General features: G+C 53.7%; 1 protein-coding gene across 2 annotated transcripts; it reads left to right on the top strand.

Moving 5' to 3' along the window:
• On the top strand, positions 1-22,670 carry SCAMP2 (secretory carrier membrane protein 2). 2 transcript variants are annotated; one of them, XM_025883761.2, is made up of 10 exons: positions 1-179; positions 13,081-13,149; positions 13,588-13,686; positions 14,222-14,350; positions 15,455-15,572; positions 16,024-16,152; positions 16,881-17,040; positions 18,063-18,164; positions 20,814-20,934; positions 21,131-22,670. In XM_025883761.2, exons 1-10 carry the CDS (start codon positions 123-125, stop codon positions 21,263-21,265), a joined length of 1,119 nt encoding a protein of 372 aa, XP_025739546.1. In that variant the 5' UTR covers positions 1-122; the 3' UTR covers positions 21,266-22,670. The 2 variants fall into 2 exon arrangements, with proteins under 2 accessions (XP_025739546.1, XP_025739545.1); XM_025883760.2 differs by lacking the exon at positions 14,222-14,350 and having other exon boundaries at positions 3-179.
• Positions 22,671-23,016: the final 346 nt, after the last annotated feature.

Genomic DNA, 23,016 nt, shown 5'->3' with positions numbered 1-23,016 from the left:
CGCCTGCGCCAGAACAGCTGCCTCGCTCCCGGAAGTGGAGGGTCTGCACGGAAAGCGCCGCTGGGTCTAGGTGCCCGGAGGCAGAAGCCCTGGCGGAGCTCGCTCGTCAGCCCCCGACCGCCATGTCGTCCTTCGACACCAACCCCTTCGCAGACCCAGTGGACGTAAACCCCTTCCAGGTAGAGCCCCCAATTCAGTTCTCTCTAGTGCCGAAGGCCGCGGCCCTGACCTCTTTCGCTGGAGCGGGGAGACGTGGCGTAGGAGAGACGGGCTGTCTGCCCAATGGGAGAATGGGCTCTGAGGGCTGGCCTATAGTAGTGTCTGGGGGCGGGACTAGCAGCAGGTGGAACTGCGGAGGGGGCGGGACCCTCTAGCCACCCGGATGTCGCCCCTCTGGCTGGACCCTGCTAGGGGAGGGGTCTGAAGCAGACGCTGTTAGGGAGACCCCCCAGCGTCGGGGAGAGAAGAGACTTCAAGTGAGGGGGAAGTGTGGCTACCCCATCCCGCAGTCTTGGGGAGACATCTACCTTGAGTCACGTTAGGAAAGGGGGTGACAAGAACGTAATGAAGAGGTGGAAGCCTCTAGTGGGAAAGAGAAATGTGAGAGGATCCCAAGTTCAGCTGTCCCCTCACCCCCCGAACAGCTAAACTAGCCTACAAGGTTAGGAGACTCACTGAGATTTGCTAGGAAAGGAAGATTGGGAGAGGGTGGGGAGGTAGCCAACGCACGCTGAAATATGGACTTTATAAGAATTCCACACCTTGGCCACGGGTCTAGTTTGGACTGGGATTTGGCTAGTTGGGAGAGAGAGCCCAGGTTAGAGAGGGAGGAGAAGTGAGGGGGCTCTGAGGGTCTTGAAACACAAGAAGTGTGGTCTGATGGACCTGTGTGTGTTGGCAGGGTAGTTGAGATGTGTTGACCTCTGAGCTGGCCTGATCTTTTGAGCAAAGGATAGCAGAAGAAGTCTTCCTACTTAAAGCCGAAATCTTTCTGCCTTTGAGCTGAGGGTACAGGGGTATTCTTTTTCCACAGTGAAGGGCTGGGGCTCCTGTTAGCTCCAGATCTCCTGTGCCTCTTGTTTCATGTCTGCTCAAAACCAGTTCTAGGGAAGCTTAATTTTGCTGACTGGTGATTTATGAGCTCTGAGATTTCTGCTCGGTCGGGGTGTCACCAGGCGCATTAACTCATCCTGCTTGTATTTTATTCTGGTCATTGGCAGCTGCTGCAAAGTTTCCTGCAGGTGGGGGGGAAGTACTTAGAGGGGTCCTTCCTGCAACTCACAGTATGAGCTTTCTCACCTTGAATTCCTTCAAGGGTCAGAGCAAAGACAAAGGAGGCTAGCGGGGAATAATTGTATACTGTCCAAGTGAACATTTTATGCCTCTTTCTTGGTCTCAAGGTATACCTTTTTAGTCAAAGGGAGCCCTTGGCAAATTTTGGTAGCTTGGTCTGTAACATCGTGGACATTACTCTTGCAGCTTAATGCTTCTTGACGGAACCTTTGCAGGGACCTTGTCTCTTATGTAATGCAGTCATCTCTATTAGTTGAGTAAAGAAAAAATATTTGCATCTTTTCTTTTTCTGCAAGTGCCATCTGGTAAGAGCTTGGTTCAATTACAAAACTGCTTTATAACACTGGACTTTGAGTTTTAGTAAGGATCTAGTAGTCTCTTGGAATACGTTCTGTGTAATGATTGGCTTTTTTTTTCCCTGTCAGAATCAGAAATAAAATGTCTGCTGCTATCTGAGAGGCAGTCAGCTGTCCAGAGATGCAGAAAGCTTGTTGTCCCCAGTGCTAGCAGTGGGCGAGATAATTGGCCTGAGTGCTGCCCTATATTAATACCAGCTTGAAAGTCTTAGGCTTAAACCACATCTTTTTTTTTTTTTTAAGATTTTATTTATTTATTTGAGAGAGAGAGAGAATGAGAGATAGAGAGCACGAGAGGGAAGAGGGTCAGAGGGAGAAGCAGACTCCCTGCTTAGCAGGGAGCCCGATGTGGGACTCGATCCCGGGACTCCAGGATCATGACCTGAGCCGAAGGCAGTCGCTTAACCAACTGAGCCACCCAGGCGCCCGCTTAAACCACATCTTCAGCCCCAGGAATGATTGTGCAAACTGTGGTAAAAGTAACTTCTGCATTCAAGCGAGACAGTCTGTCCATCAGGCAGCCCCAGGATATGGCAGGACAGGAAGCAGCTGTGGTCCTATAAAGAGCAACATCTGGTGGGGAATCCTTTGTGGGAAGACGAAAGCTGGCTGGCTGTGACTCTGCTCCTCCTTACCCTGGGCTGGGTTTTTCCTCTTGGCACACAGTCCCATGGGGAGAAGGAGCTTTGGACATGAGGCCCTCCAGCTCTCCTGGAGAGCTGCCCTCCCTGTCCTTGTGATGGAAATGTTTGCTTCCCTGACTTCCAGGGCTGGGACATTGGGAGGGTGCAGCCCTGGGGTGACTGGGTGTGAGCCCAGCTTCATTTACCCAGGGTGTTGGCACAGAGCTCAGGAGAGAGCAAGGGAAGAGGCAATAGGCTCAGAAACTGTCACACCTAGCCAGCTTTCAGAGCAGAGTCATGTTTTCTGTCCCTCCGTGGTGGGTCATGAAAGTGTAGTCCATTGTGGACTGTTAGAGCCGGAGCATCCTCAGAAATCTGTAACCCCTCAGTCTAGAGAGGAGGAAACCAGGACCCCAGTAAGGATGGGACATGTCATTGCAGCAGGAAGGAGCCCACATCTGGGGCTTTTGAAGTTCACATACTGGTCTTGAACTGCCTTGGGGTTATTTAGGCCAGCTAAGGAAAGACTGTATCTTCATCATCACTGCCCCCATTTTTGAAATGAGAGTACTGGTAGGGGTGATAGTACCAGCTAAGTGAGTTTTAGTTAGTACTCAGTAATTAGTGTTAGCTACACAAGTTTTTTCCCTCAGTGTGTGGGGCTGGAATAATACAGATTATATTGTGCTTTTTAAGACACGTATGCTGTGGGGCACCTGGGTGGCTCAGTCGGTAAGCGTCTGCCTTCGGCTCAGGTCATGATCCCAGGGTCCTGGGATCAAGCCCTGCATCGGGCTTCCTGCTTAGCGGGGAATCTGCTTCTCCCTCTCCCACTCCCCCTGCTTGTGTTCCCTTTCTCGCTCTGTCTCTCTGTCAAATAAATAAATGAAATCTTAAAAAAAAAAAAAAGGATAAGAATACTCTTTAGAAAAAAAAAAAGACACGTATGGTGTGCTTTTTAGCAGCCTATTTCTGCGTAATACCAGCCCTGAAAGGTGTTCCCAGGGTTATGCAGTCAAATAAGTTTGGGAATCAGTCTGTATTCCATTTTTCTTGCAGACAGACAAGGCTTGTTAGTTTGTGAAAGGCTCTGAGCAATCCTACAGTAAGATATTTCCTCAACTTTATCTGACCCAGCACTTCGCAGAGTTATCCAATCATGGTGTCCTTTTTCTGCTAGCTCTTGTAATAGGCCGTGCAACTTCTGGTGTGCCTTTAAATTGACTTCTTTACCCGTGTTTTTATTCACTTCCTGCTCCCCCCGCACCCCCTCCTGTGCTGTGGGCATGGGCTTTTATGACCTCTTCTTTGCGTAGAGTTATAATTGGGATTCTTAGCAAACTTCCTGCAGCGTAAGAGCTGTGAGTGCAAAGTTGTCACAAGAGTGCAGCAGAGGTTTTACCAAACTTCCAGGAAGAAGCAGGAAACTGCAAGCCAAGGATGACCGATTTCACAACCGACCCTGGCACTCCCTCATCCATCTGTTAATTATGGTGCATCTGCTCTGCACTCCCTGGGTATGCAGGTCCTGCTTTGGACTGATTCCAGCGCGTCTGCTCCCAAAACCTCAGGAAGGCTTGTCCAGTGGTGAAGAGGGAGCGGGCTGAAGGTGGGCATTGGCGCCCCCATTGGAGTTTTCAGCAGTCTGCTGACAAGCAGGTCACCAGGCCCATGCCCGGGCTGCTTTCCTGCTGGGCATCTCTGCCACCTTGCCCCAGGCAGACGGCACCGATTCCAAGGAGGGGACGTGAAGTAGCTGGTGGTGTTTGAACAGAGAAAACCTTCCAGTGCCGTGACTTGCCAGATCGCACAGTATTACTTTCACACGTTGCCTCCTCACAATTAAAAGATAATCTCAGTGGTGTGGCTGCTTCCCAAGGATTTAAAACGTTCCTCTCCTGTGGGAGGAGAAAGTGGTGGCAGAAACGTTATTTGGGTGTGAACAAAGCTCCCCGCACAGACACCGAGGCTTTGCCACTTCCCAGAGAGGGTGGGCTCCAGCTTGACTGTAACTGCGGGAATTCTTAAAACCACCAGATGGACCTGTTAGAACTCCCTGTGGAATAGGAGCACTGTCTCAAGAAAGTTGAAAATGGTCAAGTTCTGATAGTAGGAGTCCAGACAGCTGCCAGATTGGGGGCGTGAGGGGTGGGAGTCCCCTCCCTGCCCCTCTGGCTGGCACCTGGCGGAAGCCTGGGTGCTAGAAAGCGCCTGGCTAGAGACACAGCTGAACTTGAGCCCTACACTTCTGTTTTCTTTGCAGCTCCTTGGAGTAGGATAATCCTGTGTTCAGAGCAATGGTGATATTTAACCAGGACAAACAAGGGATACTTGACACTCTTCAGAGAAGAGTGCTGTGCACATCAGCAAGGTGTGACCTGTCCTGCAGTGCTCCCTTGAGATGCGCATCACTGAGCTTCTTTTTTTTTTTTTAAGATTTTATTTATTCATTTGAGGCACAGAGATAAAGAGCATGAGCAGGGAGAGAGGCAGAGGGAGAGGGAGAAGCAGGCTCCCCACTGAGCCAGGAGCCCGATGTGGGGCTCGATCCCAGGACCCTGGGATCATGACCTGAGCCGAAGGCAAACACTTAACCATCTGAGCCACCCAGGTGCCCGATCACTGAGCTGCTGCTGCTCCAAAGGCCTGTGCAGGGGATGGGGTAAATGAGCACATGGCCTGCCAGAGCTTCTGATCTGGCAGGAGAGCCAAGAAATGCTAGCTGTTCACAATAACACTGGCTATGACAAGGTCAGTCAAAACTTGCCAGAAGGAGCTGCGAGGGATCTGAGGAGGAAGGGCAGAGTCCTCTGGTAGACAGGCTTAGGCCAAGAGCAGAGAGCCTGACAGATAGGAAGAGAAGGCATTTCCTATTTCAGGTGACGGAGCACCAAGAACCAAGTCGCTTCTGCATGCTATGCCCCGCAGCCCCAGGTACTTCTTCCCCTCCCTGAGAGCCTGCCGCCTCTCCCACTGTGGGCCTGGGACACATCTGCTGCTTGGGGCACACTCACTCGCTTGGCCTCTCCCTCTGGTTGTTCTCTCTGTCCTGGCCTCTTTAATGCTGGGACTCCCACCACCTTCCGCCTGTTTTCAGGCTGTGAAACCTGGAGTTCTGTCCTTGACTTTGTTCTCACCGTATACCTAAGTTCTTCCGTTTACACTGTAGCCAGCACGTGGGGTGCAGGAGCAGCTGGCTCTGGGGACCCAAACAACGATTCGGCCCGTTGCCACTGACAAAATCCAGAGGCAGAGAGATGAGTGGTGGTGAAACCAGAGAGGAGTTTATTGCAGTGAGGCCAACCCTGGGAAGACAGTGGGCTAACATCTCAAAGAAGGTCTCCAAAGTGCCGGAAAAGGCTTCCAGGTTTATCTCAGGGAAGTGTGGGACAAAGGTCGGTAGGTATGTGCCAGGTAGGCAGTGAAGGTTAAATTGCTCGTTGTCTTCAAGTCAGTCACCTGTGGAGTCTTGCTGGCTCAGGACAGTCCTTGTTGCTTGAGGGCGTGGTTTGAGTTCCCATCTTGGGACGCTTTTTCCTCGGATTCTTCAGCCTGCACCCATGGACAAGCTGGAAAGAAGAACCCAGCTAGAATGCTTGAGGTCAAAACGGAGGCGGCAAAGTCCTCTTTCACTGTGGCTTCAGAACAGCATCCTCATCCGCGATCACAGATCTAAAGCTCCAGGGGCACCAGGCTCACTCAGTTGGTAGAGTGTGCGACTCTTCATCTTAGGGTTGTGAGTTCAGGCCCCACATCCGGTGTGGAGCCTACTTTAAAAAAAAACAACAAGGGTGCCTGGGTGGCTCAGTTGGTTAAGCGACTGCCTTAGGCTCAGGTCATGATCCTGGAGACCCGGGATCGAGTCCCGCATCGGGCTCCCTGCTCAGCGGGGGGTCTGCTTCTCCCTCTGATCCTCTTCCCTCTCGTGCTCTCTATCTCTCATTCTCTTTCTCTCAAATAAATAAATAAAATCTTAAAAAAAAAAACAAAACAGATCTAGGACTCTAGCCCTTATCTTCTCCTGAGCTTCAACCAGTATTCCCACTTCCCCCCTGGATGTTGCCAACCATTTCAAGCAGACCTAGTCCGTAGGTATCTCCAGACCAGGGGCCTCCTCCCTGCTCCCACACACCCACTCCTTGAAAAACCTGTTCCTCTTCCCCCGTGATCCCCGATCTTGCTCAGCAGTGGCACTGTTCACCAGTCACCCAAGCTAGCTACCCAGTCCCTCAACTTCCCTTCCCCCTTTCTTGCCCAGAGAGTGGCCAAGCCCGTGGCATCTCCCTGAGCAGGGCATTTGGAGTCTGTCCCCCCTCCTCCACTCCCAGCTGTCATGCCTTAGTCCAGTCCTCACTGTCACCCCTGTGGACTGCAGTCCCAGCCAGTGCCCACAACCCCCCCTGCCCCGCACTCTCCTCACTGCGACAGAGATGCTGGTCTCCAGTTGTCCTGCGCTGCCCATGGGATGGAGTCCAAACTCCCGCAGCCTGGCCTGACCCCTGCTGCAGGCTGGTTCCTTGGTGCTCCTGGCTCCTCTCTCCATACTCTTCACTCCACAGCCCCTGGAACTGTCTCCTGTGTAGAGGCTGCTTTTACTTTTTATTTATTTTTATTTTTTATTTTTTAAAGATTATTTTAGAGTGGGGGTAGGGGCAGAGGGAGAGGGAGAATCTCAGACAGATACCCCACTGAGTGCAGAGCCCAACCTCCTCTTGATCTCGCCACCCTGAGATCATGACCTGAGCTGAAAACAAGAGTCAGACGCTTAACTGAGCCACCCAGGCTCCCCTAGAAGCTGCTTTTAAGTGACAGGCTTGAGCCCTGGAAACCTGAGTCAGGTAGAAGGGCCCACAGTGACCCCCTAGCTGAATGCAAACAGGCTTATTAAGTGACCCACTTCAGAAGATCCATAAGCCCCTGCTGACCAGTGGGCTGCTTAAGACCGGGCACAGGTACCAAAAAAGGAAAATTCCATATGTTCCTATACCTCCTCACTTCCCCCCTAACTACAGCCCCCACCACTGCCTCGTGGCAGACCATCTCTCCTTAGCTGCCCTGCTCACTGTCCCCCTGCAGTGTTTTCAGTAAACTTCTGTGTCCTTGGTCCTGCTTTGAGTGAATTCTGGCCTCCACCCGATTGGGTCGCCCCACATCCTGTAGAGCTGCTGTGCCTTCCTCCTTTGTGCTTGCTAAACGCCTGTCATTGCTCAAGATCCAGCTCAGGTACCCCCTGAGTAAAACCTTTCCTGCCTCCCCTCCCTCCCTCCGTGAAGCAGTTGTTCCAGTGCGCATCCTGCCCCACCTCCCGCCCTGCCCACTTGTTCTCTGCGCTGTCCGCCTCTCCAGGGCAGGAACCAAGGCTTTTTTCCAGTGTCCTAGCCCTGTGCTTGGTGTGGGATGGTTTGTGTAGTGGAAGGAGGTGGCATGTGGCTCAGTTTGACCAGGATCATGGATGAGGAGGCCCGCTCCTGGAGGGCCTTGGGTGCCCGGCCAGGTGGTTCAGCCTCACTTTCTTGGGCTGCTCTGTACATCACTACTGTGGCAGGGAGAGAGGCCCCGCCTGCACCTTGCTCATTTGGTGGGTCCTCAGGCTCTTTTTTTTTTCCCCAAAGATTTTATTTATTTATTTGACAGAGAGAGACACAGCAAGAGAGGGAACATAAGCAGGGGGAGAGGGAGAGGGAGAAGCAGGCTTCCCGTGGAGCAGGGAGCCCGATGTGGGACTTGATCCCAGGACCCTGGAATCATGACCTGAGCCGAAGGCGGACACCTAACGACCAAGCCACCCAGGCAACCCCCCTCGGACTCTTTTTAAAATATGTGGGTACGCATGCTTTTAAGGTAAAAATAACATAATCATATGGAAAATTTGGAAGACAAATTAGATCATTTAGATTTCTTGCCTTTTGCAACCATTGTTCTTTTGATGTGTTTTCCTGCCAGTCTCTTTTCGTGTGAGTACTTTTGACAAAATTGTTATTTGGGATTCATATAACGAAGCCTTTTCTGTATTGTACCCTGTGTCCATAACTGTGATTTTTAATGGCTGTTCAGACCATTGAGGGGACATGTACCAAAACATTGTGTGCTTACTGTCGTTGGATATTTAAGTTGTTTCCTGATTTTTTTTTTAAAGATTTTATTTATTTTTAAAGAGAGAGAATGTGAGTGAGTGGGGGAAGAGGCAGAGGGAAAGGGAGAGAAAGAACCTCAAGCAGACTCCCTGCTGAGTGTGGAGCCTGACTCAGGGCTTGATCTCACGACCCTGAGATCATGACCTGAGCAGAAACCAAAATCAAATGCTCAACCAACTGAGCCACTCAGGTGCCCCTGATTTTTTTCTCCTGTTGCAAATATTGGTGCAATAAATATCTTTGCAGATACAGATCTTTACCTATTTTTATCGTATTTCCTCAGGATGGATTCTCAGGTAAGAGAGTAGCAAGATTAACTGTGGCTCTTTTCACTTGGGACCCAGCCCGCCAGTCTGGGAATGATTGCCCTCTTTTGTCATATGACACACAGCCTTGTCTCCAAAGCAAATAGGACTTCGCGGAGGTTCCGAAGTATTGGTAGCTCTGCCTGCCAGAGAGAATGCCCGAGTTTTGTTGTTGTTGTTGTTGTTGTTGTTGTTTTAAAGATTTTATTTATTTATTTGACAGAGAGAGACACAGCGAGAGAGGGAACACAAGCAGGGGGAGTGGGAGAGGGAGAAGCAGGCTTCCCACCGAGCAGGGAGCCCGATGCGGGGCACGATCCCAGGACCCTGGGACCATGAAATGAGCCGAAGGCAGACGCTTAACGACTGAGCCACCCAGGCGCCCCTATTGTTGTTGTTGATGAGCGTTTATTTAATGTGTTTATTTGGAGCCTGAAATAAATCCTACACGGGGAGCTTGGGTGGAATGCAGGATGGAAAAGCAAGGAAAAGTCACAGCTCAAGCGCAGCCAGGACCTGTGACGTGGAAACGTCAGCCACACTGTGGCTGCCAAACTGGAAACAAGTGTGTTTTTCCCGGCCCTTCCCGGCCGAGCTGCAGCCTGCCTGCCTGCCTGCCTCTTCTCCCTCTGTCCCCAGACACTGCAGCCACACGAAGGGCTCCCCTTTCCCCGCGGTGCTGGGCCTCTCGCCCCCTCCCTGCCTTCCCCTCCCCTCCCTTCTTCACTCAGCGCTGGGCTCTTGTGCTGTGCACGCATGTCCCTGCCAGGATCGTCCGTCATTGGCTCCGGGAGGTCAGGAGTTGCACCCTCTTCGTCTTGGTGTGTCCTTCACACCGTGACTCTTCCCTGAATGAAAAGAACTGAGCGCAGGTGCGTTTTCTTTGTTACAGATTCAAGGAAGGGCATTAGCCGGTCTGAGTCCTTTGTGTACCAGGGGGGTTTTAGGTTACCCCTCTATAGGTGAAACTCAGCTCTTGCCACCCCTTGAAATAACTACTTGACCCACTTAAGAGTCAGCTGATGCTTGGTGAATGGGGAAGGAGGTTGCTGCTGTGGACTTCTTATTTGTGGTTTGGAGTAGAAGCTGAGGGTCTTCATTCAGACCAGTCAGTGTGGTCCTTAGTACAAGACTCTGCATGTCTGCTACCATGGGTGTTCCCCAAGCACTTCCTGAAGTCCAGGAATAGAAAACTGAACAGAAACAGTTGTCCTGGTCACTCACGTGCCCTATCAGTGTTCCTCAGGAGTGGGGTTCCTTCATTCAACCACATGGAGCGCCTTCCATTTGTCTACTGCACCAGGCTTTGGGGGTGCACTGCTGAACAAGCCTTCCCCTCTCAGGCTTACCACTGTGTCCCTGGAGATAGACAAATTCAGGATCCGGCTCAGCCACTACCCCTGAGATCTTGGACAGACTACTTCCTCTTTCCGAGCTGGGGCTTTCTCCAGCTGCACACTCCTCACAGGGTGGTCATGGCATTGAAATGGGAGGGGGGTTGTAGCTTTTCTCAGCCAGGGCTGCTCAGCTGAGCCACAGAGCACAAGAAGCTGGTTGAAGTGATGGTTTTCTCCATTCTCTCAAGGATGGATTAGAACCAGGACTATTGTAGATGCGTAGGAGAGAAGTCAAGTCATTGCAGACAGTGGATACCTTAGGGCGTTGGGCCATAATTCTTTTGAGGAACCAGGTTGAGGAAGGCTGGTAGAACCTTAATTTCTTTCTTTCTTTTTTTTAAGATTTTATTTATTTATTTATTTATTTGAGAGAGAGAGAGAGAGAGAGAAACAGCATGAGAGGGGAGAGGGTCTGAGGGAGAAGAAGGCTCCCTGCTGAGCCGGGAGCCCGATGTGGGACTCGATCCCAGGACTCCGGGATCATGACCTGAGCCGAAGGCAGTCGTTTAACCAACTGAGCCACCCAGGTGCCCAAACCTTCATATCTGACAGCTTGACACAGTGGCCAGTTTTGGGGTGACTAGAACTTCACCATAGCATCACTGTGTAAGCCTGGCACATAGTAGACACTCAGTAAATGTCAGCTCCCTTCCTCCCCCATTAGGCCTGAGCTGCTCATCTTTCAGAAAGAGCCCAGGTCTCCCGGAGTGTTCCAGGCTCCTCTTCTGAGGCAGGGTACTTCTGGGCCCTGGCGCTGCTGCAGTCATGCAGGCGCCCCCCAGCTTTCGGGCCCTACCTCCCCAAGAAAGTGGAGGAGAGCACGCAGCATGTACTCTCACACATCACAGGAGCTTCTGCTCTGCATCGGGCCCTTCAGCAAGCACTAGGAGCCAGAAGTTTGAAGTAGACACAGAGCATCTGGCTGCAGAGGTTACAGCCTGCTAGCGGAGGCAGTATTTGTTTATGGTGAGTCTGGTGAGGGGTCCAGGACCAAGTGTTGAAGATTTTAGAAAAAAGGAGGAGAGATCACTATAGGCAGAGTAGTTAGCTCGCTTACCCCCAGAATCCTCTTCTGGCTGACCTTGGTAAATAAAGGAAATGACCTCTCTTCATGGTCTGGAGGTTGCTTGTTAAAATGTGTGCACGTCAGGCAGACATGTGGGCCAGCACCCGAAACTGCTACCAGAGCCACTCCTCTGTCGTCTGTCCTGTGACATAGACTTAGGTAACCAGTTCCTTGGATGGTGGATCTGATTTCATTGACTTCAGCTCACCCAGTCTGCTGTGGCTTGGTGTTTTGCTGAGTCGGAAAGGGGAACAGAGCCTGAGCCCCACATCTTTCTTGCAGGAAGCCAGCGCAGTGATTCTGGGAGAAATCTGCTAGTCATTCAGCCAACGAATAACCTCACGGCCAGTTCCTCCAGCTCAGGTGGCCTTCTGAACCTCACATTGTCCAAGTGTGTCCAAGTTTCAGGGGCCACCAGACGGGGATGGTGTCCAGCAGAAAGGACATAGCCATGTGGCCTCCTTGCAGAGGAAATTGGGTGGGGGTGCAGAGATAAGGTACGTCCAGAGAGAAGAAATGGGTTGGAGCTGTGTGCCCAGCCCTGGGCTAGGCCCTGGGGCCAGCCAGCCAGTCTCACCAGTCAGGCATCAGAGGCCCAGGTGGGAAGATGAGCATTGGTGTGTGTGAAAAACATGAGAGAGAACACACTCACCACTGACCCTTGGTTCTATGATTGTACAGAATAGGGAGCCAGCCATTTTGAGACCTCAGACAAGTACAGCACCATGGTGAGGGTCTGTTTCCACATCTGAGATGTGAGGGGGTTGTCCTCTGAGGGTCTGTCTAATGTGAATATCATATTTGAGAATCTGTTTTGTGGAGGTGAAGCTGGGCCAGCAGGACGGGAGCATGTGGACCCTAGTGAGGGATGGGGGTTGGGAGGGTTAGGTACATAAGAGGGGGGGCCGGGGGAGGCCTTGTAACCGGAGCCTTGGCAGAGTCCGACGTCCTGGTGCCCATCCTTCACAGCTGTTTCTCCCAGAGCCCAGACACCGCCGTCGAGCTGGACCTGAGCCCCGTACCTATTATGTATGGGGAAGGGGGAGGGGAAGGGACGATGGAGTGACTGGAGGGGGCAGGATGAGGCTACTGGCCACTGGCCCCAGGCCAGCAGGGAGGCTGCTGGGGTGAAGGAGATGACAGGGGGTGCTAGGTAGCCCTAGGCCAGAGGGCTGGCCTTGGCAGAGGTCAGATGGGGAAGGGAAGACTCAGGAAGGAAAACTCAGAAGAAGACTGTGTTCAGAGGACATTTTTGCATTTTTTGAAAAGAATCCAGAAAAAAACCCAAAAACATTCTCCCGGCTTTTCATCTGAGCCCTTCATGCCTCTATTCCCAGCAAGTGTGTCTGATTTAATAAAATCAGCATTGGCAGCCGGCATCATGTTTTTGTTCCAGAACCTTAAACTGTCCTTTAAAAAAGAAGAGGAATAAGTGCTTCCTGTAAAATAATAAATACAACAGTTAAGAAAGGTTATGAAGTAAAAAAGTTTCTACCCCTGCCCCCCCCACAAAAAAAAAAAAACAAACCAACACCCCAGTCCCTGGAGGTAAATACCGTGAACCGTTCTGAATCTGGAAAGGGCACTAACAAGGACATGGGTGGTATCTATTCCAAGGTCTCACAGTGGGAAGCTTGCTCTCGGTCTCTTCTGGGAAGTCATCGGGGCTGAACTCTCCTCCTTTTCCAGAAAGGGAGAAGAGACCACAGCTCTGATGTGGCAGGGGCTGGGCACAGGAGCCTTCCGAGAGGCTTTTCAGGGCCCCAGGGAGGGCCTCAGCAGTCTCCCTTCAGCCAGGTATCCCTGGGAGAGGCCAAGAGATGGCGCTGTCCCTCCCCTTCATCAAGGTTCTCTCTTCTCCCCAGGCATCTCATGGCTGTTTTTTGTTTTGTTTTTACCTTTGCAGGATCCCTCTGTGACCCAGCTGACCAGTGCTCCGCAAGGTGGCCTGGCTGAATTCAACCCCTTCTCAGAGGTTGGTGAGCATGCACTCTTTCTGAGTCCCTGGGTCCTCTGGCTGGTGCTAGATTTCTGGGGCAAGGAGCCTTGGCAGAGGCAGAGACCGCTCTGAGAAGCTTCAGTCCTCAAAGGGACAGTCCTAACATGAGGTTGGGGTGGGGGGAAGGGTGAAGAAGTCACCAGTTCTCCCCTTGGGATCTGTGATCTGGGCCCCACCCTGAGGAGAGCAGGGCAGTGCTGGGGAGCTGTGGCTCCAGCAAGGCCAGGGGTGCTGGGGGAAGCACCACATTGCCCAGCACCTTAGGCTTGATGGCCAGGAAGCCGCAGAGGTAGGCCCAGGCCTGCCCCCGAGGGGATGCATGCAGGGGCACGTCACTCACCCTGCTGTGGGTTTGCCCCCGTGTGGCTGACGGGTGGAGCCACTCACCCGCCTCCTTTGGTGTGTCCCACGCAGACAAATGCAGCGACAACAGTTCCTGTCACGCAGCTCCCTGGGCCCTCGCAGCCAGCGGTTCTCCAGCCCTCGGTGGAACCAACCCAGCCAACCCCCCAGGTACTGTTGACAAAGTTTAGCCTCTCCTTTCCCGCAAGAGAAACGCCCAGACCAGTAGCTAAGCCCTGAGATTGGGGGAGGGGGTGGACAGAGGGCCTGCATTCCTGGCTCCCCTTCAGGGGCCCTCTTGATCATCTCTTTGGAGCTGGGCGCTTGCACATGGAGGGTCTGCTCAGCCAGCCTAGATCCTCACCCCCACCCCACTACTACCACCAAAAAATAAGCTCTACTTACCAGGCTGGAGTTCTCGGTGTCTTCAGCGAGAGCATTTGCCCCTGTTGTGCCATTCCAGGTCCTCCTGGAACCTTTGGTTTGTTCTCTCTTACTCGGGGCCCAGAATCTCTCTCTCTTTCTCACTTTTCTTTTTTCCACCTCTTTTATTCTTGTCTTCCTTCCTATTTTCCTTTGTCCCTTCACCAAATACTGTGAATCTTGTCTGCCTTGTCCTGACCCTCTACTCTGTCACCTCATTGCCCCGTCCTGTGTTCCCCATCGCCCCGGTGAGCGTGACCCACCGTGGAGTTGTATGTTGCAGCTCCTGCTTAGACAGGCCAGCAAGTTCCTGCCTACCAGATTCCTGGCAGTGAGTGAGCTCTCAGAGAGGCAGATGCTACTAGGAGGAGATAGTATTCTCAGAGACAGCTACATGCGAAAGCTTCGGAAGGTAGGCAAAGTATAGATGAGCGTGAGTGAGGGCAAGGCCCGAGCCGGGCTTTGGACTCTTGTGGGCCCCAAGCTGCTCCCAGTGTCTGACCGGACTTGGGAGGGAGGGCTAAGACCCTCAGCAGGGTCCAGCGTGGTCAATTCTGGGCCTGCTTTTGCCCCCAGGGCCTGAAACTTACTTCCTGAAGTCAGCCTTAGCTCTTCAGAGAATTCCTTTGGAGAGAGTGAGGGAGCGAGCGTGTGTATGTGTACACGTGCACACACACACACATGTATGTACACATACGCCTGGCTTGTCATCCTGCAAGATGACTGGTTTGATATCTGCTCCCTAAGGACTGCAGACCTCCGGAGGAGCCGGGTGCCAGTGGCTGTAGCACCCGACAGGAGCGGGGCCCGGGGTCCTGGGTTGGAATGCCTCATGTGAAGCTCCCTAGATGCCTCCCTCGGAGGCCTTGCTCTGCCTGGACAGGGAATAAAGCTTGGACTCTGCACGTCATCAAAGCCAGGCAGAGCAGGGCCAAGCCGAGGGGGCTGGCCTGGGATGTAGCCGGTCACAGGTCAGGTGGACGTCAGGGGGCTGCTCCTGGGGGTGGGGTGGGGTGGTGCTTAGATCCCTGAGGCCCTAGGTGCACCTTGGTCCACCCTGTGTGCCTCCCCTTGCACTCACTGTTAGCAGGTTTGCACCGTGTCCCCCTCACACGCATACCCTCCAGGCTCTTCAAGTGAGGTGTAGCTCTCCGGGTTTCTGTTTACAGGTTAGTCTCTCGTGAGGCCGTTTTCCTTTTGCCGTTACCCCAAAGGTCACTATAATTGAACTTTGCCTGGCTTTCAGAATGGGAGATATTTCTCTCATCTCAAGCTCGGGGAGGAAGGGGAGACAAGAGCCCTGCTTAAGGCTGGTTAACACCTAAGAGGACAGAGGTGTCGAGGCAGTAGGAGACGGGCCACCTTGGCATCTCTGTGGTGGTCTCTGGTACCCAAGACACCATGGGGCTGGGATTGGCTCTTCCTGTGTGGGGCGAGGCCCTTCTGACTTCTGCTCGGGCTGACACTATCCCTCTGTCTCCCACGTCCGGCTGCCCCCACCCTCCGTGCCCCCCAGGCCGTGGCCTCCGCAGCACAGGCAAGCCTGCTCCGGCAGCAGGAAGAACTGGACAGAAAAGCAGCCGAGCTAGAGCGCAAGGAGCGGGAGCTGCAGAACACAGTGGCCAATTTACACGGTAAGGGAGACTGCCGGCCTCTGGGCCAGTGTGCCTGGGATAGGAGCCTTCCCTGAGCCTGCTTGGTCCCGGGCAGCCCTGGAGCTCTGTTGGGCTCTAGATCATCCCAGTGGCGCTGGTGCCAGTGCCAGGAAGAGCAGCGAGGTGGAGGCTGGGAGGCCTGCAGTGTGGTCCTCGCGGCTGTAGATGGTTTCTGCACTCCTTCCCAGCTCACTTAGGCCCTTTTGCTCTGTTTGCCAGTGCATTTGGGATCCATTATCTTGGAGTGGGCTTGTGGGTATTCGTGCCCCATCCCACTTTGCCCATCCCACTCCCTACTCATAGCGACCCTGACTCCCACTTGCCGGTGCCCTTCTGGGAGCCCTGGTTTGGCCCATAAACTGCTGGAGCGTGCACCCCACATGCTGCTGCAGAGTCCAAGCCTGACCTCGTTGCCTCTTTGCGCACACAGTGAGAGAGAACAACTGGCCGCCCCTGCCCTTCTGGTGCCCTGTCAAGCCCTGCTTCTATCAGGATTTCTCAGTAGAGATCCCTGCCGACTACCAGCGGATATGCAAGATGCTGTACTATCTCTGGATGTGTGAGTCCCGCTCCTGCCCTCTGAGCTCCAGGACAAAATGGGCTGTGACTCCCGAGCCCTGTCTGCTCGGGCTGCTCCTTGCCGCAGACTCCAGCCTTCCTCAGTGCTGGCCCGGGGTTGGGGGCGGGGGGGCCTTCTGCCCACACGATTGGCCTTCCACGGTCTACTCCCTGTCCTGGGAGCCTCCCCGAAAGGGCCCACTCACCCCAGTTCACACCACAGATCGAGTAGGGTGGGACTAGCAGGAGGCATTAGAGTTCCTCTGGGGTTCATTGGCCGTGAAAGGCCCTCCTTAGGTGAAGGCCTCCCTCCCCACAGGCCCCTCAGCTCCTAGGAGTACAGGCGGATATAAGACTCCCTATAGCTCCACTGTGGGCCCTCCAGGGCCAGGGACAAGAGTCACTGAAAGAAAGACTTCTTCCCCAGGGATCAGCCCTTGAGTCTGCATCCCCACCTCCAACCCCTGCCCTCCTTCATATGCTTGGGCTGTCCCCTCACTTAGGAACTATCACTATCACTTAGGAACTGGTGTGGTCCCTGGTTTTGCTGCCCCAGAAAACCAGGATTTGGGAGCTCACCCTGCCTTGGTGCAGACTAAGGACTGGGGTTTCTGCCATTGCCCTCACTGTATGGACCTCACGTCCTCTCCAGGGGGTGGTTTGCCAGGCCTGGGAGCCCTTCCCTCCCCTCGGCACCAGCTCATCTGTCTCTCTCCTCACCCTCCCCAGTGCATTCGGTGACTCTGTTTCTGAACCTGCTTGCCTGCCTGGCCTGGTTCTTAGTTGACAGCACCAAGGGAGTGGACTTTGGCCTTTCGATCCTGTGGTTTATCATCTTCACCCCCTGTGCCTTCCTTTGTTGGTACCGACCCATCTATAAGGCCTTCAGGTGAGTGGGGCTGGAGCAAGGGAGGGAGTATATGGCTGGTATCCCAGGTAGCAGGCCAAGGGCCTTACGCCCAGGGGCCCCATCCCAGTCTTAGAGCAGAATAGGATGGTGGGGCAATCCACTTTCCCATTCCCACCCACAGTGGGAGCAGATGGGGGTCAGGAGCCATTTTCCTGAGATGTTGTGCCCACGGTCTGTTCTGGGCACTGTCCTTGGACTAGGCACTGCAGACCTAGAGAGGGGTCCTTGCGCTCCCACCTGCTCCCATACTATCTGATGCTCTAGGATTTCGGTCACTAGGAAGAGGGCGGGGCTTCTTCAGCTCCCTTCTGAGGCTTCAGGGAGTCCACTTTGATAAGCTCTCCATGGCTTATCGCTCCTAGCTTGTTTCTGCCTCTCTCCTGCCTCCCCAGTAACTTTCTTGAGCCTGCTGAGTGCAGAGCGGTTGACTAGAATAGATACTGTGGGCCTGAGCGGATGCACCTCACAGACCCCTCGGGTGTGTGCCATTGTGCCTCCGAGTTGCTGCTTTCAGGCCTGGGAGCCTAGCAGGCCCCAGGGAGGGGGCGGGCAGTGGCCGAACCCATGTACTGCGCAGGTCGTACGCCAGCCCTCAAGGACATGGAGATGGACTTTGGTCTAGAGTTCTGTGCTCCCCAAATAACTTTTCTTCCACCCAGGCCAATGGTTTTATTATTAGATATTTATGTCTATCTCTTATGAAATGCAGATATGTACCCCAGGAAATGGACCGTTAGGCTCTTTATGTTGTCCTCTGGGGAGCAACTTTATTAGCTCTTTGAGTAAGGGGTCAAGCATTGACCCCTCAAACTGGAGGACAGTGAGTGGCAAGCCCTCTTTGATTATGGTTGTGGATGTCTGTGTTCTCTGGACAGTGTGTTTGGTCCCCTGGAGCTCTGTCTGCGCTCCCATCCTGGCTCCTCATGCCATGCCAAGCAAGGGATCCTGAGGAGTGAACCCCAAGCCCACTTGTGACTTTGGATTTCTCCCTCTCTCCACAGGTCCGACAACTCTTTCAGCTTCTTCGTGTTCTTCTTCATATTTTTTTGTCAAATAGGGATCTATATCATCCAACTGGTTGGCATCCCTGGCCTGGGGGACAGGTGAGACCTGGGGAGCGTGAAGGGATGATGCTTTGGAGGCGGCCTGGCCTCTCTTGCCCTGTCTCCTCGCTCCCACAGAGCCCTCCCGAGGACTCGTCCTCCACCCTGGCCGGGAAGGTGGGGGGCGGGCTGGCTGGTGTCCTCCTCTGTGCCCCGTCCCCTCCAGTTCTTCACCGGTCACCACTCGCTGCCTCGCCTGTTCACCACTTTCTGGAGTGTCGTGGGTGGACTTGCCCTGAACCCTTAGGCTGCCAGGGCTATATCCCATGGAGGATTGCAGCCTCTTCCTTTGCTCCTGCTGCGCCCTCCCAGAGGCTGGTGCTACTTCTACAGGCCTCAGGCGAGCCCCCGGGTTTGGGCAGCTGCCGACAGAGGCCCTGGTCTTTTGCAGACTCTGTGCTGTGACTTTGTTCAGAGGCCCTGTAATGTCAGGATGAAGCCCTAGCCTCTCCTTGCTTTGAGCATAGAGCTGGCTTGAGTTTCCTGGGTACTGGAGTCCTCAGCTCAAAATTAGCCTCAAAAAGAAAAGCTGCCGGCTGATGTTTTCCTTTCTGCCCCAGTGCACAGGGAACATTACAGAAAGGTCAGACTGCCGCTTGGCTGAGAGCCCGAGCCCGGAAGGGCTGCACTACTTTGGTCCCTTCCCTCCAGTGGAGCTGGCAAATGCAGGGCGGAGGGAGGGGGCTGACTCACCTTGCGCTCCGAGCGTGCCCACTGCCCTCCTGCCACCCCTCATCCGTCTCACCCTGCTGTTTCTGGGCTGGCCCCTTTCTCTTTGAAAATGTCATCACTCACTACCCTCACTGAGATCCTGGAAGACAGGCTGTGGCCTAAGTGCTCTTTGCTTCCCAGCCCGGGAGTCAGAAGGCTCGAGTTCTGGTCCGGGCCTGCCCCCGCCCGCCCCCCCCCCCCACAAGCTCGGCAGCCTCAGCAGCCTCCAGCTTCCCAGTGCCTCCCCTCCCAATCCCCATGGCTGGATGGATAGAACCCCCACTTTCTTGTTACTGAGTATAAAATACACAGAACATAAAATGTATTGACCACTTAAACCATCTTAAAGTAAAAAATTTAGTGGCGTTTAGTAGAGCCACAGTGGTATGCGGCCCTGTCCGCTGTCTAGTTCTAGGACATTTGTGTCATCCCCGAGAGGAGACTCTACTCATCAGCAGATCTCCGGCTCCCTCCTTCCCGGAACCCCTGGTGGCTGTGAAGCTGCTCTTTCTCAGTCTCTCTCTCTGGATCTGCCTACTCCGGACATTTCCTATAGATGGAACTGTACAGTATGTGGCTTTTTGCACTGGCCTCACTCAGCATGATGTTTTTAAGGCTCGTGTTGTAACACGGATCAGTACTTCAGTACTGATCAATATTTTTTTATGGAGTACTCATCCATCTGCTTGTCCGCACATCAGTGGACAGACCCTGGGGAGGTTTCCACCTTTTTGCTGTTGTGAACAGTGCTGCTATGAACATTTTTGTACAAGTCTTTGAATACCTGGTTTTGGTTCTTTTGGGTATGTATCTGGAGTGGGATTGTTGGGTCACGTGGTAAGTCTGTGGAGGAGCGCCCCGTTTCCCTTGGCAGCGTACGAGGGTTCTCACTTGTTTTGTTCCCAGCCTAGAGGTGTATACGCGCCCAGCATGGAGCCCAACATGGGGCCCGAACCCACGACCCCAAGACCAAGACCCGGGTGCTTCACCAACTGAGCCACCCGGGCACCCCTCTCGCTGTGGTTTTGATTGGCATTTCCTGAATAACTAATGATGTTGGCCATCTCTTATGTGCTTTTTGGCCATTTGTGTTTCTTCATTGAAGAAATGTCTGTTCAGGTTTTTCTCTAGTAATTGGGTTACCTTTTTGTTGTTGAGGTCTTTATATATTCTGGATGCTAACTTATCAGATTAACACATTTCCCCCTTCTGTGTATTATTTTTTCATTCTTGTGATAGTGTCCTTTGATGCACAAAAGCTTTCAATTTTGATGAAGTCCAATTTTTTTCTTTTGTTGCTTGTTTTCAGTGTCATATCTAAGACCAGTGCCAAACCCAGAGTCCTGGAGAATGAACTGTTTTCTTCTAAGTATTCTATTTTTAGCTCTTATTAGGTCTCCAGTCCATCTTGAGTTAATATTTTTTACATTGATCTGTTGTCTGTCCTTGTGCCAGTAATGCATGTTTTTTTTGTAGAAAGTTTTTAAGTCAGGAAATGTGAGAATATCCCCTTTTATAGATAAGGACACTGGGGCTCAGGAAGGTGACATGACTGACTGGAGGCAGAGGGGCTGTCCTGAGTCCCGGCAGGAGGAGCTGAGGTGATCGGATGAATGCAGTGGGTTGGCCAGTGGCCCTCTTTCCCAGAGGGCGGGCTTCAGGAGTGAGCAGCCAGGCTTTCCATGTGCCCTAGAGCAGCAGGAAAAGGCCCTCCCCTGGACTACTGCTGTCTGAGGGCAGCGTGGGGCCTGTCAGCCTTCACAGAGGCCTGGCCGCTCACAGGCCAAGGGCTTCTGGCCCACAGCTCCGTGCTGCAGGGGGGTGCCCGGGTGGTGGCTGGTCAGCCTACAGCGGCCGCTTAGAGAAGAGCCCCTCACGGGGACCTCTAGGGCCCACTCTCACTGTGTCCCCTCTGGCTTCCTGCTCCCCCCTTTGCAGTGGTTGGATCGCAGCCCTGTCTGCACTGAAGCAGGACCGCTTGGCTGTGTCGGCCATCATGATGGTGGTGGCCGGCTTCTTCACCCTGTGTGCCGTGCTCTCACTCTTCCTCCTGAAGCGGGTGAGCGGTGGGTGCTGGGCCAGCAGCAACCTGAGGAAGCGAGGCCCCTCTTTCCTGCCTTTGCCTTGGGGATGCCCGTCACTGGAGGCACTTGAGCCCCCGGGTCCCCAGAGGCCCAGTGACTGTCACCAGGGTTCTGCGTGGGAGGTCACACGGGCCCCCAGGGCACACTTCTCACCGCAGCCTCTTTCCCCAGGTGCACTCCCTGTACCGCCGGACGGGGGCCAGCTTCCAGCAGGCCCAGGAGGAGTTTTCCCAGGGCATCTTCAGCAATAGGACCTTCCGCAGCGCTGCCTCATCTGCTGCCCGAGGAGCCTTCCAGGGGAACTAGTCCTCCTGACTCTCCTTTGTCTGCCCCAGCCTTTTCTCTTGCCTGCCTTCTAGCTGCACTTTCCGTGGGTGCCTTAAACAGTGGTTATGGCCAGCACAGACCTGGGGAGGGTCTTGCACGGTCCTTCCTCCTCTCTCAGCCACCAGCTCTCCATTCTGCCTGAGGGGAGGGGGGGGAGGGAGGGACAGGGACTATTTTTTTCTTTTCTACACAAGAGAAAAAAAAAAAAGCTGTCTTTCCCTCTCTGGTGGTGGTTTGGTAGGTTCGAAGCAGTGGGACTGTAGTTCACTTCCCCTTGCACGTGTACACACACGCGCGTGCGCATCACATACACGTACACACTTGGAAATCACCAGCTGACCTGGGCCCATGCCAGCTGGAGTTTTATTTCTGCCAGGATCCTCAGACTCCATTCCTCCCCCAGTAGGCCTGGCCTGAATCTGGCTCCACAGACCCAGCCTGTGGCTTCCGCAGTCCTGCCTTTCCTTCCTGCCCAGGCTGGGGTGGTCTCCCAAGGGCTCCCCTTTAGATGAGCTGCCGTCCAGGTGGATGGAAAGCTCTGTCCCCCAGATCACTCTGAGGTGGTCTCTGGGCTTCCAGAGCCTCTGGCATGGTCGCTCCCAGGCTCTTCCCTGCCTTATGTTTCTCACAGATTTATAGCCCTTTAGTACCCCCCTGCACCTTCCTGGTGTGGGAGGCACATGTGCCCTCTGGGGTCCTCTCTGAGACTTATTGAGTGTGCAGTGGGGTTGGCTGGGATTTGGGGATGGGGAGGGATGGACATTGACCCCAAGTAGTCCTGTCCAGCCTTTGACAGTTGTCTAGGAAGGTGGAGTCTGACTGTCCTGGTGTGGTTTGGCCCTGTTTTGATTTCCTCCTGAGGGACAGCGGCCCTTTGCCGTGGCCTCAGATTCTACCCCACTCTGCCTTCTCCCCTCAGCAATATCTCATGTGTATGACTCTTCTTGGGGGGGCGCCGAAGAATCAGTCCAGAACTGCATCCCTCATGCTGGACTGATGAGCCACTTTTCCGAGGGTTCTCCCGTACCCCCAGTAGAACCTAGGTCACCTGTCACTGGCCCTGGGGATTCCTCAGGTGTGTCCATGTGACGGGCACCTGGGATTACACCGATAAAACCTGCACCGTGTCCTCTAAAGGCTGTATACAGGGGTGGGTGTGTGGACTGAGGGGACTTCTCAAAAAGCTGGCCAACTGCCTGCCTCTGGGACCTGGGGCCCACCCTGAGGCAGCGTGTAGACTGCCAGCCCACTCAGCCCCAGAGCCACTGAATGACCATGGTAGTGACCAAGGTTTTGTAAACTTTCTGGTATTTTTTTCTTCATGTACAAATGTATATGTTATGTCTCAATTTTTGTGCTTTAAATAAAAAAGACGTTTTCAGACCACACTGGTCCTAATGTCTGGTGGACTGGGGAGGATGGGAGTAGCCCACAGAGCCTGCACTGATCTGGCTTCTCCAGTGGTAAGTAAGGAGACAGTCAAGATTCTGCATCTGGCCACCCCACTCTGGCTGGTCTGGGAGGGACCAAGCGCCTTCCTGAGACTACTTGGCCAGAAACACCTTCTTGTCCCAATATCTCTACTTTAGAGCTGCTGGTTCTGGGCCGGAGGGGCACCCTCGGGAGCCTCTTTGACTCTTACCCCAGCACCCGGCACGCCTGCTCAGCCCTGCGCCTCCGCACTTGCCCTTCACGTGAGCCATAAAGCCTGGACGGGATTCCCCCTATCC

This window comes from Callorhinus ursinus, unplaced genomic scaffold (assembly GCF_003265705.2).
Source record: "Callorhinus ursinus isolate GAN/ISIS: 27379988/994484 unplaced genomic scaffold, GSC_fseal_2.0 scaffold25, whole genome shotgun sequence".
In the NCBI taxonomy this organism is placed as follows: domain Eukaryota; kingdom Metazoa; phylum Chordata; class Mammalia; order Carnivora; family Otariidae; genus Callorhinus; species Callorhinus ursinus.
This window is presented reverse-complemented; position numbering and strand designations above follow the sequence as displayed.